General features: G+C 32.9%; 1 protein-coding gene across 3 annotated transcripts in view; it reads left to right on the top strand.

The window, feature by feature from the left end:
• Nucleotides 1–17,189, top strand: part of AGPS (alkylglycerone phosphate synthase) — a 127,187-nt gene that overhangs the window by 64,938 nt on the left and 45,060 nt on the right. For all 3 annotated transcript variants that reach the window (XM_055572121.1, XM_055572123.1, XM_055572122.1), the window contains exons 11-12: nt 5,530–5,657; nt 15,806–15,857. In XM_055572121.1, coding sequence (XP_055428096.1) covers nt 5,530–5,657; nt 15,806–15,857 — 180 coding nt within the window. The remainder of the gene's footprint in view (nt 1–5,529; nt 5,658–15,805; nt 15,858–17,189) is intronic.

Genomic DNA, 17,189 nt, shown 5'->3' with positions numbered 1-17,189 from the left:
TATTGTATGAATTTAAGGAGAGCAAACTTATTATAATAAACTGTATATCTTTGCTTACTTTTTAAAAAGCATGTGTACTAGGGTACATTACTGTATTTAAATGAGATTTTATTATAAAGATCCATGCAGAATGCCATACTGATTTAAGAGCATGAACTGTGGAATCTTTCAGACTTGGATTTTAGTCCTGGTTTCACCACTTATATTTCTGTGACTGTGTAAATTAGGTGATTCTCTGTGCCCAATGTCCTCAGCTGTAAAATGGGGATAATAAAAGTATCTGTATTCATAAGCCTTTTGGGAGGGTCAGATGAGATTATGCCACACAGTTTATAATCAGATAGTAAGTACTCAGAAAATGTTAAATTTATTACTATTGTGGCTGTTCATTATTTTTGCATCAGTGATCTTTGTAAGTATATTTGTGGTCCCTGGTCACCATTTCTGTATGTATGTGAATATAGAGTCATCTTACTATAGGCCAGGAGACAGCTTGATTGAGAAGGTAAATTTCTGTGAAATCATATTCTTTAACAGTACTGTTTTTACTGCTATTTTGAACTATCTCATAACCTCCTGCCTTAAATTTGAATCATACACTTTTCCTTGAGCTTTAGAAAGTATTTTCTTTTGCTGTAGTTAAATCATTTGATGACAGCCTTGAAAACATTATGTTTGTGTTAGTTGCTCAGTTGTATCCGACTCTTTGCGACCCCATGGACTGTGGCCTGCCAGGCTCCTCTGTCCATGGAATTCTCCAAGCAGGAATTCTGCATTGGGTTGTCATTCCCTTCTCCAGATCTTCCCAACCCAGGGATCAAACCCGGTCTCCTACATTGCAGGCAGATTCTTTACAGTCCAAGCCATGAGGGAAGTCATCTGATGACAACCTTGAAAGCATTACTGTTATAAAAAACCTATTTCCCCCTATCCTACTAAGTTCCACATGTGACTAACCAAGTTAAGTTTAATGCTTTTGTCTTGTTTTGTGTTATGAATTTTTCATAATGATTTTTTGAATAAGCAGCTTCCTCCCATTTTATACATTATATAAATTGATCAATATAATTAAAAATATAATAAAGCATTTGAAATGTTTTTTATTCTTTTCCTATATATGGAATTTACTAGTAATTTATAATGACTTGGTCTTTTATTTGAAAAATGGCTTAAAAGCACATTTTTATTTTTTAACTCATTGCCCACCCTTGTTTTAGTCTTTGCTCTAAAATGAAATGGATGAAATGCTTACTGTTGGTTCTTCTGTGTCACTTTACTTCATCTTTTGGCTAAATAAAGCTCATCTTTTAGTAGCTTTCCTCAGGAAAGGCACATTTGTATATCCCATGAGTTCTGGAATGTTCTTAACTATTTTCTATGGCCTTGATACTTGCATGACAGCTTGAGTGACTTTCATGGGTCACACATTCTTTCCTTGTTTAAATACTATACCACTGTTGCTTTGGTTTTGTGTGCTGTTTTGAGGAATCTGATGCCAATTCTCTTGCCTTTTTGCCTGGAGGCACTGAGAGTGTTTTTTTTTTTTTTAATTAAAGTTTATGTTACTTTTGCTCTGGTATGCAGGGGACCCTTTCTGTGTGTATATGCTGGTCTTCTTTTATTTCTGTAAAGGTTTTTGGGGGACTGTAGTGTTGAGTAGTAGGATTTTGGAGCACATTTCCCCCTTCCCTGCACCGTTTTGATTTTTCTTTTGCAGGGATACCAATTATATGTTTGTCTGAGTTTCTTTGCTTGTTTGCCATTTCAGCCATGATTTCGCAAACTTTCCCCCTCAACTTCTTTCTTAATATCATTTTCATTGACTTGGTTATTTTCTTGCTTTTCTTCAATGCCCTCTATTAAGTTTTCATTTGAATCTATTGTTTCTCCTTGTAACCTAGTCTTCATTTTTGTTGTTGTTCTGTTTCTTCCCTGAGTTTGGACATCTTTTATTTCATTTCTTCTTGTTTTTTGTCCATTTATGTTTTTAGTGTTTATATTTCTAATTCAAGTGTTTTTTTCATATCCTCAAATGCTTATTTGACAATATTGAATTGAGTTTGAAAAGTTGTGTTATGGTTTTCTCCAGGGTTGTTTGTTTTGTAGAGGGGGGGGAGGCTCTCATCAGTGGAAAAGCTTTTATTTGCATTTTCTGACCTTTCGTAGTAGTTTTATTTGGGTTTGCTTTGCTTTTTTTCTGTTCCTGTTTATTGCCTGGAAAGGCTCCTAGTTTGAGTGTTCTGTTCTGTCACTTATACTCTCTTTTGTGCTGTTTGCTTCATGAATGGTGGTGTTTTTAGCCCTGACATATCTTGTTTTTTATTTCTTTCAGATCTTTTTCTCCTAATTTTAGTCTTTCCCTTCACTACCTTGTCTCCAAGGAGTACTACACTACTCTCAGTTGATGCTTCTTTGAAAGTACTTCCCCTACTTCTCCAAGGGTATCATTTCTGGTTCCATCTTCACACCCCTCCAGGGTTATGGAGAGCCAGGGTTATGGATTAGATTACCAAGATTTATATAGTATTCGGGTTTATTGTTGCACTTTTTCTTTCTGGGGTTGATTTTGTGTCTGCCTCCTTTAAGTCCTCTGCTGCTTTTATTCTTTCTCAAGGAGTCTTAATGAGTCTTTCTTAAGGAATCTTTCTTGAGTCTTCTAACCCTCCTCAACCACCACTCCTCACCCCTTACTCACTTTCTACTTGCAGCAGCTGGAAGATTGTAAACGGTCTGTTGGAATTTTTACTTTTTATCTATACTTAGGAATAATTTGAAGGTCATAGTATATTTTGTCTCCTTTTAATACTAAAGTATCTGTCCTGTGTGGTTTTCTTTGTTTTCCTTATTGATTTTCATGTTGAGGGTGGGGAGGAGTAGATTGAGAATCAAATGACTACCATTTTTCTCAGTCCTGAAGTCATCTGAAGGTATATTTTCAAATTATGAAAGATTTTATTTACTTCAAGCAAATACTTTCATTTTTATTAGATAGTAGTTGAAGCTTTCAGTTTTCTTAAGAACACTATATTTGAAACTGTAAAACAGGAAATTCTTAAATTTACAGCAGCATACTTTTATTGAAAAAGAAAAGTGAATGACATCTATGATGTCACTTTGCTATGGAGTTGTTTACAATTATATAAAGTGGGTATAAAATATTAGTATAATGTGCAAATAATCAAGTGATAGATAATCTTAAGTAGTTTTATATCATTCCACTGACATAAAATTCCCAGAGCAAAAGAATCAATAAATAATAAAGCTCAATAAAATAATCAGTAAGCCTAACAGAAATGAGCCTTTTGATGAAGTGAATTTAGATATAAACTTTTTTAATTGGATTAATCTGAATATAGATCTGTGTGGAAGAACTGCCCTGAGTCAGAGTGCATTTGGGACTTGGATGGAGTTTCCTTTTAAAGTGGGGACCCCCTCAAGCCCCACCTCCTGCTGCAGAACTCATAGCTAAATAGTTGCACAGATGTGCCTTGGTCATTTAATTAATCTTGCAACAGTGCAAAGTCTCATTTTACTAATTTTTATTTTTTAATCTTACTTAGTGTTACAGTGGGTTTTACTGCTTTAGAGTACCTACTATACATACGAGGCAATACGGCTGTACAGAAATTTAGGGCATGGTCACTGCTTACCTAATACCTAGAATTTTGATGTAAAATTAGAATTTTAAAGAAAGTTTGCTAATGTTTTATATGTGTATGTGTAAACTTTTTGAGCAAGTAATTACATGTACATAGCTCCTTGTTTAAAAAGGTGACTCTGAAGTTTCCTTTGTTTTATTGAGATAGAATTTACACACTTCACCCATTTAAATTTTACAAAATTTACCCATTTAAAATGTATCCCTTAGAAGGGATAGTTCCTAGGGTTAGTGTTTGAGATTTTTTTCTGAGCTTAGGAGAGGTTCTTCCCACTGTTCCCCCTGGTTTTACTGAACAATAATTGACATGTATCACTGTATAAATTTAAAGTGTACAGCATGATGGTTTGATTTACATGTATTGTGAAATGATTACCATAGTAGGTTTAGTTAACATCCATCATCTCATATAGATACAACAAAAAGAAAAGGAAAAAAAAACTTGTCCTTGTAATAACTCTGAGGATCTACTTTCTTAACAACTTTCCTGTATATCATACAGCAGTGTTAACTGTGGTCCTTATGTTGTATGTTACATCCCTGATATTTATTTATCTGATAACTGGAACTTTGTACCTTTTGACCACTTCAATTCTTCCTTCCCCTGCCCTCGGTAACCATAAATCTGATGTCTTTTCTATAAGTTTGCTGTATGTTTATTGTTTATTTTTATTAGATTCCACATACAAGTGAGATCCTATCTATTTTTAATTCAGGTATTAAACAGGGCAATCTTGCAGAGCTGTTGTGATTTACAAATCAAAATAGGTTTGTATTTGCTGTCTGAGTAGGAAAGCATTTGTATGTGTGACAAGCATAATGTTGTGTAATATAGTTTACTTTTTGTGGATTCATAGTAGTTTTTAACCTTGTATTATATATTGATATTTTAGGTATATTATAAATTTATTGGAATCATTGTTTCTTGTGATATTTTTAACATTTCTAGTGTTATAATTAAGTTCTACAATTTCAGATTTCCCTTTTGTTCTTTGTTTCATGATTCTCAGAGAATTTACTTAATATTATTAGAAATAATTTATATCATTTGTACATTAGAAAGCACTGTTTTGAAAAGCTTGGCTTTTTGAATACATTATTTTTAACCATGGTTATTCATAGATGTTTAAATCATATAGTTATATTTAACTTGTTTTTTCCCTCTCTGATTTGTCCTCCACTCCTCTGTGTGATAAAGAAAAGGACATATGTTTCATTAATGGTCCTCTTGTGCTAGCTATTTCTGATAACCGGTAACTTTTTTGTCTCTGAAATATTTGGGGTTTTTGTTCGTTTGTTTCTTCTTACGACATCTGAATACTGTCTTTGTCTTTTCTTTTTATGAATTCTTAGGGAAAAAAGGCAAAGTGTGATAGTCTAATTTCTTCTGTCATCTTAAATGACATAGAAAATGTCATCTTAAATTCTCATAGAAAATTAGGTTCTTTTTGCCCCAGTTAATTGTCATAATAAAAATAGGCTCAAATATCAAAATATACCTTTGTTTGAATGCATATGAGGTATGCAAACCTGTTGCTTTTAAGATTTTTTTAAAAAATTTTAACAGGTTTTATACTTTAAAAACTATTTTAAATTGACCTTCTTGGAGAAAGATTGCCTTAAAATGTTTTAAAATATTTATACATAACTAAGAAAAATGTATTCCAAAGACCTCTTTTAAGAAATTATAAAATTTGCTTAGTTGTTTTTCTAGGAAGACTTGAGTAGCCATTATTCCCCATATAGAATAGATTAAATAGATTTAAATATGAGTAATAGAATAAATTATTAGAATAAATAGATAAAATAATTTTAAATATGATTTAGAAAATTGGCATGTGATATATTGGATATTCCCCCTTCTTTTTCAGGAACTCTTGGTGTGATAACAGAAGCTACAATAAAAATCAGACCAATTCCTGAATACCAAAAGTATGGCTCAGTAGCTTTCCCTAATTTTGAACAAGGAGTAGCCTGTTTAAGAGAAATTGCAAAACAGGTAAAAACAAAAACAAAACCCCACTCATATATTATATTTTAAAAATTCTATTGCATAATTGATTTTGATATGTCACATATAATCTTCATATTTAGTTGTGTTATATTTGTGGTTTTTTTACCCAGTTCTGTATGGAAAGGTAATGTTGTAAAATCATTCCTTTCAGTTCAGTTGCTATTTCTTTCAGTAATTATACACCTATTTCTTGATTTAAAGAATGCTATTTGATTTTAAGCCAAGGTAAGGTATGTACCTGGGTTGACGGCTTCAAATGATTCTGCCTTTTATTGAATGTTTTCTCAGGTTATTTTTGGGTAAGATATTTTGTGATTAATTGAAGTAATGTTGCATTTTTCTTAAATTAAGATATTTATTGAAATTAAAATAAATGGCTGAATATCAATGGCCCCAAAAAATAGAAATTAAATATAAGTAATCAAACTTCATCAGTTCTTAGAATGTACTGCTACTAGGCCTTACTTGTTTATAATATTACCTAAGCTGTATCTTAAGTAACATAGTATAGTATATAGGAATATAACATATTTAGATATAAGCTAAGAAGAATTCCCACTTTCTCCTTTTTTGAAAAAAGGAATTTATTGTCAAGGAATATATTGTTTTAAAAAGAGTAAATGATGCCAAGTAATTTTATTTCTGTGTTTAGTTATATGTATTATTTTGGAAATTCTTGCATTTCTTTAGATATTTGGTTAAAGGTTTGAGCTATAATGATTTGTGAAAAAATTTTATTTCAACATTTCCTAGCAGGGAGAAGGTCCAGCCTCTTCTTGCTTTCTCTGAACTCATAGAATTCTTTAATACTTCCCATCAGCTATACCCACTTGAATTTTGAGTGCAAGGGAGCTCTCTTATGTGTGTGTGAGAGAGAGAGATATATAGGTCAGCTTCCTGATATCCAGAATAGGATGGAGGGAGGATCTGATGAGGAAAAGGAGTGGTATCTGCCAAGTGCTCCATATTCATTGTGGACTTCATAACGTACTGGACCTTACCTTCCTATCATCCCAAGAGAACCAAACCACTATTAATGTTTTAAAGAAATAAAATAAGTTAAAAAAATGTTATATTTCCCCACATATTTACCATTGCCAGTGTTCTTTTTCCATTCACTCAGTCTTGTCTTCTGAGACAGTCGTTCTTAGCATTTCCCACTTTAAAAAGTCCAACTGTGTGATCACCTAATCTAACAGTTGACAAGGGTAATTTTTATAATCCCTGGTAGCTTCAGTTGCTTGTCGTTGGATTTCTTCTTCTTTCCTCAAGATTTAGCCATAGGCCGCTTGATGTTGGTTGTCTTACCCTTAGGTGAAGGGAGAGTTTTAAAAGAAGCGTGTGTAATCTTGGAGTGAACATTCTTGAACTTGTAGTGGGTTACTTTGGTGATGTTAACGCAGAGGTGAATGTTGTTGAAATGCTTACATAAGAGCTCCTAATTCATTCAGACTTCAAGGATATTGTGTTATGGTCAGAGAGCTAAAATATATAAGTATCATGCTATGTTTACTAAAATAATGAGATGGCAATAATATTTATTATAAGTGAAATTATCGAGTAGAGGAGTGGAAATAAGTTTAAGAATAAATATTTGAGCACTGAGCAGTAAAGTTCTGTGTTCTGATAACTTGTCGCTAAAACCTTCCATCACTTAAAGGCCAAGGCCATCTTTAAATTTAAGATACCCCAGGTATTAAGAAGCAAAAGAAGTGATTGAAGAGCCTTATGGTTTTTTTGCTTGTGAATTCATGCCTAGAAGAATGGGAAACTAGGGGGTTTTTGTTATTCTTTATTTTTAAGAAAATAACCATAAATTCACCATTTAAAATCAAAATAAAATAAAATGTTTTCCATAAATAGATTGTATTTTCTGATTAATTTCAAATCTTCCTTAGTGAGATTTTTTTTTTATTCTAATGTTTTTACTTTGTGCTGTAGTTTATTCTTTGCGTTAAGTACTTTTATTTATATTCACTTTTTATCTTAGTCAAGCTTGACTATATCCCCTCCAAGAAGAGCTTTATTATTAAAGATACAGTTTATATTGTCTCTCTCATTCAGATTTTCAGTGATATGTTTTTAACTGGCCATTGTTGCCTGTTGCCTCCATTTTTTTTTTGGTAAAGTAACTATGGATGCCAAATTAGATTTTTAAAAATAATTATAGAATTTATGAAATTAGTCAAATTTGTTTGTATTTTCAATAAAAGATTTTAATGAGGTTACACTCTATGTTGGCCAGCTCCACCCCTCACAATGTCTCCACTCTGCAGAACACAGATTTAGTAGACTTGAAGTGTTCTTATATGATCTTTGGAATAGAAGTAGACGTATTTTATGCTCAAGTGCTCTATTGCTTTTCCATATTACAAATACTCAAATGTAATTCTGTCGTAGGTTTCATTAATGAGAAATGGTGTACAAATTTGTCAAAATCCTGAACTTTTAATTTCACTAAAATTGGAAGTTAATTAAACATACATAGTTGGTGGAATTTGATGCAGTTTTTGTTACAATTTAATATATTCCTGATAGAAAGTAATAGATGAGAGCCACTTGGGCTAATAAAAGGCAGGTGGTGAGGTTTTTCTTCATCATTGAGTAAGTCAATAAAAATTGCTCTTAAAAAAAAAAAAAATTGCTTGGGTATTCACAATATGACCATAATCCAAATTCACTATAGAAGACTATATTGGAGATAGATAGATCTCTCTCTCTCTCTCTCTCTCTCTCTCTCGCTCTCGCTCTCGCTCTCTCTCGGGATAAATAAAGGTGATGGTTGATTGAAATGTTCTTTCCACTCTAAAGTTTTAATAATTTTGTTCTGTATAATTAGTAATAGCAATTTTTAGAGACAAAAATACTACGTAACTGGAAAGCTTGTCTTACTTGAAACTGATTGAAAAGCCAAGATAGATATTTCATTCTCAAATATTGCTCTTATGAATGAAACAACGGCTGAGAGTAGTCAATGGGATTTGGAGATATTCCACTATTTGGGGAACCTGCATTTTTACTCTTGTTATACTGCACATATAGAGGGACATTAATATCTATCTGCCTTTCCTGGAAATGAGTAAGTGTATTATGGTTTACACACATTTTATATTAGTTTATAGAGTATGCAAACTGCATGTGTCAAGAATAGTACTGTATGCTGCCCTGCCTTGTAACAGTATTTTCACACAGAAAAAGTGAGAAAATGATCAGGTTTTGGCACTAGTCGTTATTCAATTTGTGATTGGAAAGTTCAGTTGATAGCAAGAGAACTAAGATCCATTAAAATAGATGGTACATGGTTTACGATTGTGCCAAATTCTTGATTGAATAATGAGTTGGCTGCTTGTAATTCCTCACTGTCATTTCATAGCATTTCCATTTTTGCACTGTTTGCAGACTCAAGTTGCATTTGATATGGGAAACTGTATGTTGGTTGAGTATCTTTTGGAAAGGAGTGGACGTGATTGTTCACAAATAGCAAAGTGGGTTCTGTGTATATTTTTTATCACTATTCTTACTGAAGGAAATGAATTAAGCAACTTTATACTGGCAGCAGCAGGATTCTATTAAGGTCGCTCATCTGATCTTTGTCCATGGGAGGAATTGCCCTCTTGCAGTACTTCAGTGCCTTGTGAGGAGCTAGAAAGGAAGATTTAGTGTAAATTAATGTGATTCTGCCTCATAAGTGGCAGTCCAGTAGAATCTCCAGCTTTACTCAGTAGATGGGTAAGTGGCTTTTACGATTTTCTCAGAGAATAGATTCCCTACAGTAGCCTCTCAAGGGGGGAAAGTTGTGTTTTTAATCAGAATATTAGTGTCATGTGATATTTTTCTGTTTTGTTTTAAAATGACAAGTATCTTTTTACAAGATGTGAAGGGAACACTGAGTGTTGAAACAAGTTCAAAAGCAGTTTTTAAAGTTTGGGATCTTCCCCCCATCCCCTGCCAATAAAAACGTAAGCATACCTCATGATATTGAGAGAGGACCAGTTTGTTTCATTATGAGGAAACACTGTGTATGTGTGCATGGATTAGTACGAATTCCTCCGAAAACTATTTCTCAGTATCAGAACTAGGTTTTTAGAATTACAGATTAAAAGACAGCTTTTTTTTTTTTCCTTTTGAGGATGAGTGGCATTTTCTACCTGCCATCGCTTTTATTTTAAACAATTTTAAACTGATAGTATTTTTTTCTAGTGTATTTATACTGTAATTTCATAAGATATACATCATACTTTTCTAACACTTCAGACTGTTAAATTCTGAATTGTTCTGTTTTCAACTTGATTTATCCTGTAGGGGTTCAAATAAATTGAAAGGAGTTAGGTTCAGCACTTAACACTGTAAAACATTTAAAGCTTATTTATATTCAGTGATAATTCTTGGAAGATGGTTACATATAGAAAATGAGATTGTTATTTTAAATCGTTTTTTTGATGTCATGTTTTTGTCCTTCTGAAGCAGAGAGAATAATCTAGCAAAATGCTTGGTTAACTGGAGTCTTTATTGTGTGATCCAGCAAAATGTATCAAACTTGAGGATAGTTATGAGACATGCTGTAACCACTACACTGTTGCTAAACTGCAGATATAAAGTTACCACCAGGAGACTGTTAGGCATTAACTTTTGGCCTTTCCCTTAATTAACTGGAAGGAGATATCTATCTTGCATTATGTATTTGTTTCATTCTTTAAAACCAAGAGATAATTCTCTTGTTAAAAGAGTTCTTGTTTCCTTTTCCAGGGGATCTTCCCAATATATTATTTAAATTAATATTAATTATTTTATTGTGAGTTTTTCTGTGAGAGAGTATGCTTTTAACTTTATTTCTAACACAGTACAGTTGATATTATGTAAATTAAACAGACATAGTTCCTGTCTTGTAATAGTCACCAAAGGTAAAATTTTCTATATTTGGTAAAATTTTCTGTGCTTAAATTTTTCTATAACTGTGTTCAAGGGCTTTGGTATTGAAGCATTAACCTCTGATATAGTGTGGATTAGCAGACTATCTCCAGAATAGTTTTAAGGCTCAGGAACTTGGGCCATTCTAGAGTCTATACTGGGCTTCCCTGGTGGCTCAGAGGTTAAAGCATCTGCCTGCAATGCAGGAGACCTGGGTTCGATCCCTGGGTCGGGAAGATCCCCTGGAGAAGGAAATGGCAACCCACTCCAGTATTCTTGCCTGGAGAATCCCATGGACGGAGGAGCCTGGAGGGCTACAGTCCACGGGGTCCCAAAGAGTCGGACATGACTGAGCGACTTCACTTTCACTTTCAGAATCTATACTGAACATTTGATTTACTCCTTGGAGGAAAAAACCTTTGCGGTTCGAAGGATTCATTTTTTAACCTAGATACCAGTGCTTTATTTTATAGTTTATGAAGTTAGAAGAAATCATGTAGACAAATGAAACTTGTTAATACTGAATTTCTTTAGCTGGTAACTAGTAAACTAAGATACCTCTTCTAACAGAATGTCTCATCTGAAGTGCAAGTTCTGTTTTTCCCTGTGACAAGGAAGAAATATGACTTAGTTCCTTGAAAACAAAATTTGCAGAAAACTTTTGATGTAGTTCTTATAGGGACTATTTTTCAGAAAAAATGGTTAGATTGAGAAAGAGTTTGCTTTTTAAGTTGTTGGGAATTCTGTTAAATAAGATTAGAGTGGTTGTTTTTTTTATTTTTCAAGTTATATATTCAAGTAAATTCCTGGTTGTAGCATCATTAAAGGGAAGAAGTTGCCAGCAACTGGACTTAGTCAATCTTATACCCATGCTTTGAAGTCAGGTTATTTATTTCTTCTTTGCTTAGATACAACAAAGATATGGATATTTCTTTGTAAGTCCATACTGGGTTTCCTGTATCTTTTTAGACTATTTACTAAGTATAAAGTACAGATCAGGTGTCATAGACATGAGTTTGAGCAAACTCCGGGAGATAGTGAAGGACAGGGAAGCCTGATATGCTGCATGCAGTATGTGGGGTCACAAAGAGTCGGACACGACTTAACTACTGAACAACAACAACAGGTGTCATGAGAGATTTTAGTCAGAGCGCATTTATCATAATAAAAATGAAATCAGTTATTTCATTAACTCCACTTAAAGTAAGCCGTTTTTGTTTGAGTGTTCCTTTAGTGCCCTGAATGTATCTTTTACCCAACATTAAAGTTACTTGGTGAAAATATTCCCTCTCAGGTTAGTTCTGATCACCTACCACCAGGGGTCACTTTAACTCAAGGACCCCTTTTCTTCTTGCCTTGTCTATGGAATATTCTAGCAGAGTGTAATTGAATAGTATGAGTATGAACTTAGAGCTCAAATTCTCAAAATCATCAGAATTTATGATGTCTTTAACTATTAAAGGAGATATTTTGAGTTTTTCTTAACTTACCAAGTAGTTGTATAGCAATTGAAACATAATCCAGTCTTAACTATAGATATAGTAACTCAGCTTGCATGTTGTTCTTTAAGAATAGTAATACTGTTTTGCTCTTTCGATTACAAGCACTCCTATTTAATTAGGATGTCATGATTTAAAATGTTTTGATTTAAAATTCTAAGAAACTTTTCCTCCTTTGTAGTTTTAGAATGCTGAATAGTGATTTACAAATTATCAATTGCCAGAGAATCTAAAGTAGTCTTGCTATGTTTATGAGAATTTACTTGTGACAATAACTGAAAAACTCTATTCACTGACTTTTTAAAAAATGTGCCACTGTTAAAACATGAGATTTAATAAAGCTATTGGTTTGATTTTGATAATTAAAAAAAAAAACACTGTTGAAATTGAATTTAGTATTTATCATTCAAAAAGCTTTAGCTTTTTATTCTTTTGGATAGTATTAGTCTGCAACCATTCACTTTGCTTCAGTATGAATAGGAACCATGGATGACTGACTAGTTTATATGACTCAGCTGTCAAGTTAAAATCATGTTTAGTATAACTGAATATCAGTTGCTATATGTAGCAAGTACCCTGAAACAAGTTTCATACTATTTTTTTCAACTTTTTAATTTGAAAATTTTAAGCATACAGAAACTTTGAAAGAATTTCAAAGTTGCAGTGACCACCTGTATATTCATCTAATATATACAAAAATTACTAACTTTTTGCTCTGTTTTATATACTTGTGTATTTTTCCCTGACCATTTGAAATTAAGTTGCATTATGACATTTGGCTTCTGAATACTTTAGCATATGTCTTCTGAAAATAAAGGTGTTCTTATGTCATGTCTAGGAAGATCAGCAATAATTTTTTCCTTGTATTTTTTATTAATTTTTAAATTTCTATATAAATTTTAAAGATTGCTTTCTATTATAGCTATTACAAAGCATTGGCTATATTTCCCATGTTATACATACAGTGCGTCCTTGAACCTATCTTACCCAGTAGTTTGTGCCTCCCACTTCTCCACCTCTGTTTCACCTCCTCCCAGCTGATAACCACTAATTTGTTGTCTATTATATAGAGTCCAGAAGTAATTTCTTAATCCCATCTAGTATTATTCTATAATCAATTATTCCAGTTGTCCCCAAAATGTATTTTGTGGTTAGTCTTTTCAAACTAAGATTTCATCAAGGCCTACATATCATATTTTAGTTGTTTGAGATTGAATTCCACTAGTTTACTATAAATGTAATATATTAATCCTTTTTTCATTTTCCGATATATATGTGCCTATGTGGGGTATTTTCATTATTAACACCTGCTATAAATACAGGTGGAATAGAATCTGGGTGGCAGTAAGAGGTAGAACTTATAGGTCATTGGTAGGAGTTTAAAAGTTTTCTTTTTTTTAATAAAACTGAGTTCTTTCTTACATTTTACTGGTGTGCTTAAGCCTAAACATATAAATATGTATGTTAAGTGATATTCTGTTTCTTTTATGAATAAAAGAAATTTTCTCTCCTCAGGCTTTGTATGTTTTATTCAAAGTTGATGTGCCTGTCTTAGTAAAAACATTTCAGGAAAATTGATTTTCCTTCAGTAGTTTGGAAGCTGGTAATGTTTTTAGAAGCATTAACTCAACTACAAAGATACCTTTATACCAAGATTTGAAAGTATTCCGATTGTAGATTTTTATTTTATAAATATTATACTTTTAACAATACTACAAAATAGCAAATAAATGGGTTTTCATGTAATTTTTGTTTCAAATATGACTTTAAAGCTCTGCGTGAAAGTGTGTTTACCTGTGATGTTTTATTTTTTGAGGCTATGTGATTTATTTGAAATATTATTCATCTAGCAGTCAGAATATCTTGGTCCTAGTTCTACCTTACTCTTTTACAATCATCTAACCTCAGGCAAGTCTTTAATCCCTGTGGTTCTTATGTTCTCATCTGTAAAATGGCGGTAATACAAGTTCTGCTACTTTGACAAGGTTATTTCTTGTTTCTTATATCAAATAAAGACATGAAAGTGGCTTGTACACAACAGGATTCTGTAAAATGTAAGGCAGTAGGTTATTGTTATGCTAAGTATATAAATTACCTGGTATTGTTCGTTAGATTTGGCAGTGACTTTTTAAAAATATAGATTATATTATCCCTTTACTATCAAGGGCGGGTAAATAAATTATATGTGCGTGCATGCTCAGTCGTGTCCAACTCTTTGCAACCCATGGACTGTAGATTGCCAGGCTCCTCAGTCCATTGGATTTTCCAGGCAAGAATACTGGAGTTGGTTGCCATTTCCTCCTCCAGGAGATCTTCCCAACCCAGGGATCAAACCTGCATCTCCTGTTTCTCCTGCATTGCTGGCAAATTCTTTACTGCTTAGGCCATAGGGGAAGTCTCATGCATTGGTAGCAGATTCTTCACCATCTGAGCCACCAGAGAAGTCCAAATAAATTATACAATGTCCAAAATAAGAATCTAACCATTATGTTGTGTAAAATAAAATATATAATATGAATGGTTTTATAAAATTAAGTATTTGTTCAGTTAAAAGCACATAATAGCAGAAATGTTATAGCACAGTTTTGTTCTTTCAAATGATTCTCATAAATTTTAACATTGTGTTAATACAAATTTATTGATAAATGTTATTCAGGAGATAAATGTTTAAAAACTCTGTCAGTCAAAATTTTGTAGTCTGAAAGCAGCTTCATTTTTAAAATTTTTTAAAATGTGTATCTGTTTGTCTGCACTGGGTCTTAGATGTGGCATGCAGGATCTAGTTCCCTGACCAGGGATCAAACCCAGGCCCCAGGCATTGGGAGCATTGAGTCTTAGCCAGTGGACTACCAGGGAAGTCCCTGAAAGCAGCTTCTTGGTGGAAGTTTAACCATATTAAAAAGTTCCATAGAATATAAAAATCAAGTTTAGAGTGAAGCTCACTTTAATTCTGTGGGAAAACTGTAGCTAATTTAAACCTTGTTAGTGTTTGTATGGTAGCGTAGCATCACAGAATTTATATGAATATTTCCTTTTGTCATTTCTCTTTCCTGCAGCTTTCACTGTGTGTCTAGACTAACATAACACTGGTGTAGATACCTTAGATACATAATATTATGCTTCAGATTTTGTTGCTGTTTTCATCCAGGTAACCTTTAAAGAATTCTGGACATTGAGAGTTTTTCTATTTAAAATGAATAGAAACAAGTCCTAGAGTTATCTATGAAGACATCACAGTTAAATTTTTAAAGTAGTTTGCCTCACATAAACACCGCCGTCCTCCTCATTTTAGCAGAGTATACGAGTCTAATGACACATTATAGTTCATAAATGGCATAACACTCTAGGCTTGATTTTAGTCTTATAAATTTTCTACTTTGTTTTAAAATAATCCACTCTGAAGCCTAATACTTCCGTTAGGTATAGCTATTTCCACAGGTCTTTGCTGAGCATTTAGCAGATGTTGTTGCAAATAAAGATCTGGCAACATATGTGTGTATGTATGCATTATATACATAGATTTCTCCTCTCCACATGTTTTATAGAAGCATTTAATGTTTTATTTGTTGTCATAAAATTATATAAAAAGTTAAGATTTTTTCCCCCATATGTATCTTTAGGAATTAAGCTCTTGATCTCAAATACAAAAAGGTGACTTTCATTTTCTAACTGTTTAGACTCTTTACCATATTAACTTTGTATCCCATTTTTTTCTTTTTAAAACAGAGATGTGCTCCTGCATCTATTCGCCTAATGGACAACCAGCAGTTTCATTTTGGTGAGTAAGGAATGGTGCTTTTAAAATCAGCACTCTAAGCTACAAAAATTTATGAAACACCAGTTATGTGCCAGAAGGAAGACTGAGTGCAAAGCTGGAAAAATAAATGTCATAGCTCCTAGTCTTCAGGAAGCTGTCAGTCTAATGAGGACAGATAATTATATAAATGAATAAGTGCAAGAGTATTAGATGATATGAAAGAAGACTGCACTGAATACCCTGGGGTGCAAATGAAGTAGGTGGATCCTACTTGATTTTGCATAAGATTGGGGCAGAGAGCGGGGAAAACCTTCTTGAAGGAGTCATGCTTAAACTAAATCTTAAAACGTGAATAAAAGTTTGCCTGAGACCATCTTTTCTTTCTTACCAAATTTTTGTTCACTTGTCAACTAAAAATATGGTATCATAAACCTCAGTGCTGTGTTTGAACTTCAGATCATTCAGTGTGACTCAAAAAGAGGCTAATGTGAGTGTGGTTACAGAAGATAAAGCTGAATGGGTAGACTAGGGCTTTGCAGGATAGATTTGGGTTTTCTCTTGTCCACAGAGGGAAATCTTTGTAGAGGGAATAGAATAAATCAGCTTTACATCTTAGAAAGCTCATTCTATTAGCATTATGCAGAATGGATTAGAATGGTGCAAGTGTGGAGGAGGTGTTTAAAGGTTTAAAGAGGCAAATATTGAGGGCTGAGCCTTGTTTAAGGCAGTAGCAATGGAGATGGAAAGTAAGGAATAGATTTTCCAAAGAACAGTTTGCCAACTGGATGTGGAACGTTAAATAAAGGGAAGCATTTAGGGCAACTCCTGATATCTGATTGATTGATTAATTGGATGCATTGAATAATAGTCTAGAAGAAGAAATGATGATTCTGGGGAAAAGACATTACAATGGGTTGTGTTTAAGGTGCTCATGGGATATTTGGGTGGAGAATTCAGTAACAGTAAACCATGTTTCTCTTTCTTCCTATTTTGCTTGAAGTCTTAAACTTTCTAACACAATTTATTATCTTACCAATTTTAGTTTTATTGCTTTTGAGTTTTTCTATATGCTGAAATTTATTTTTTTATCTAATGTAGTATATTTATAAAATTTATTTATTTATGAAATTTAGTTTGGGATTTAAGTTTATAGAATTTAAGTACCCTCAACATAGTCCTAGAATGATTGCTCAATAATAATTACTAGAGGCTGTTAGGCAGGCTTTTGTTTGGTCTAAGAGTAGCTTAAATTTTTATTTAGGGAAGAATGATTATCGTAATTATATAGAAATTGAACTAAGGAATTCAGATTGACAACATAGAAAATGTTCTAAAATCATAAGTCACAGCTTT

Source organism: Bubalus kerabau, chromosome 3 (assembly GCF_029407905.1).
Source record: "Bubalus kerabau isolate K-KA32 ecotype Philippines breed swamp buffalo chromosome 3, PCC_UOA_SB_1v2, whole genome shotgun sequence".
Classification (NCBI taxonomy): Eukaryota; Metazoa; Chordata; class Mammalia; order Artiodactyla; family Bovidae; genus Bubalus; species Bubalus kerabau.
The sequence above is the reverse complement of the archived record's forward strand: the minus strand, read 5'-3'. Positions and strand labels throughout refer to the sequence as shown.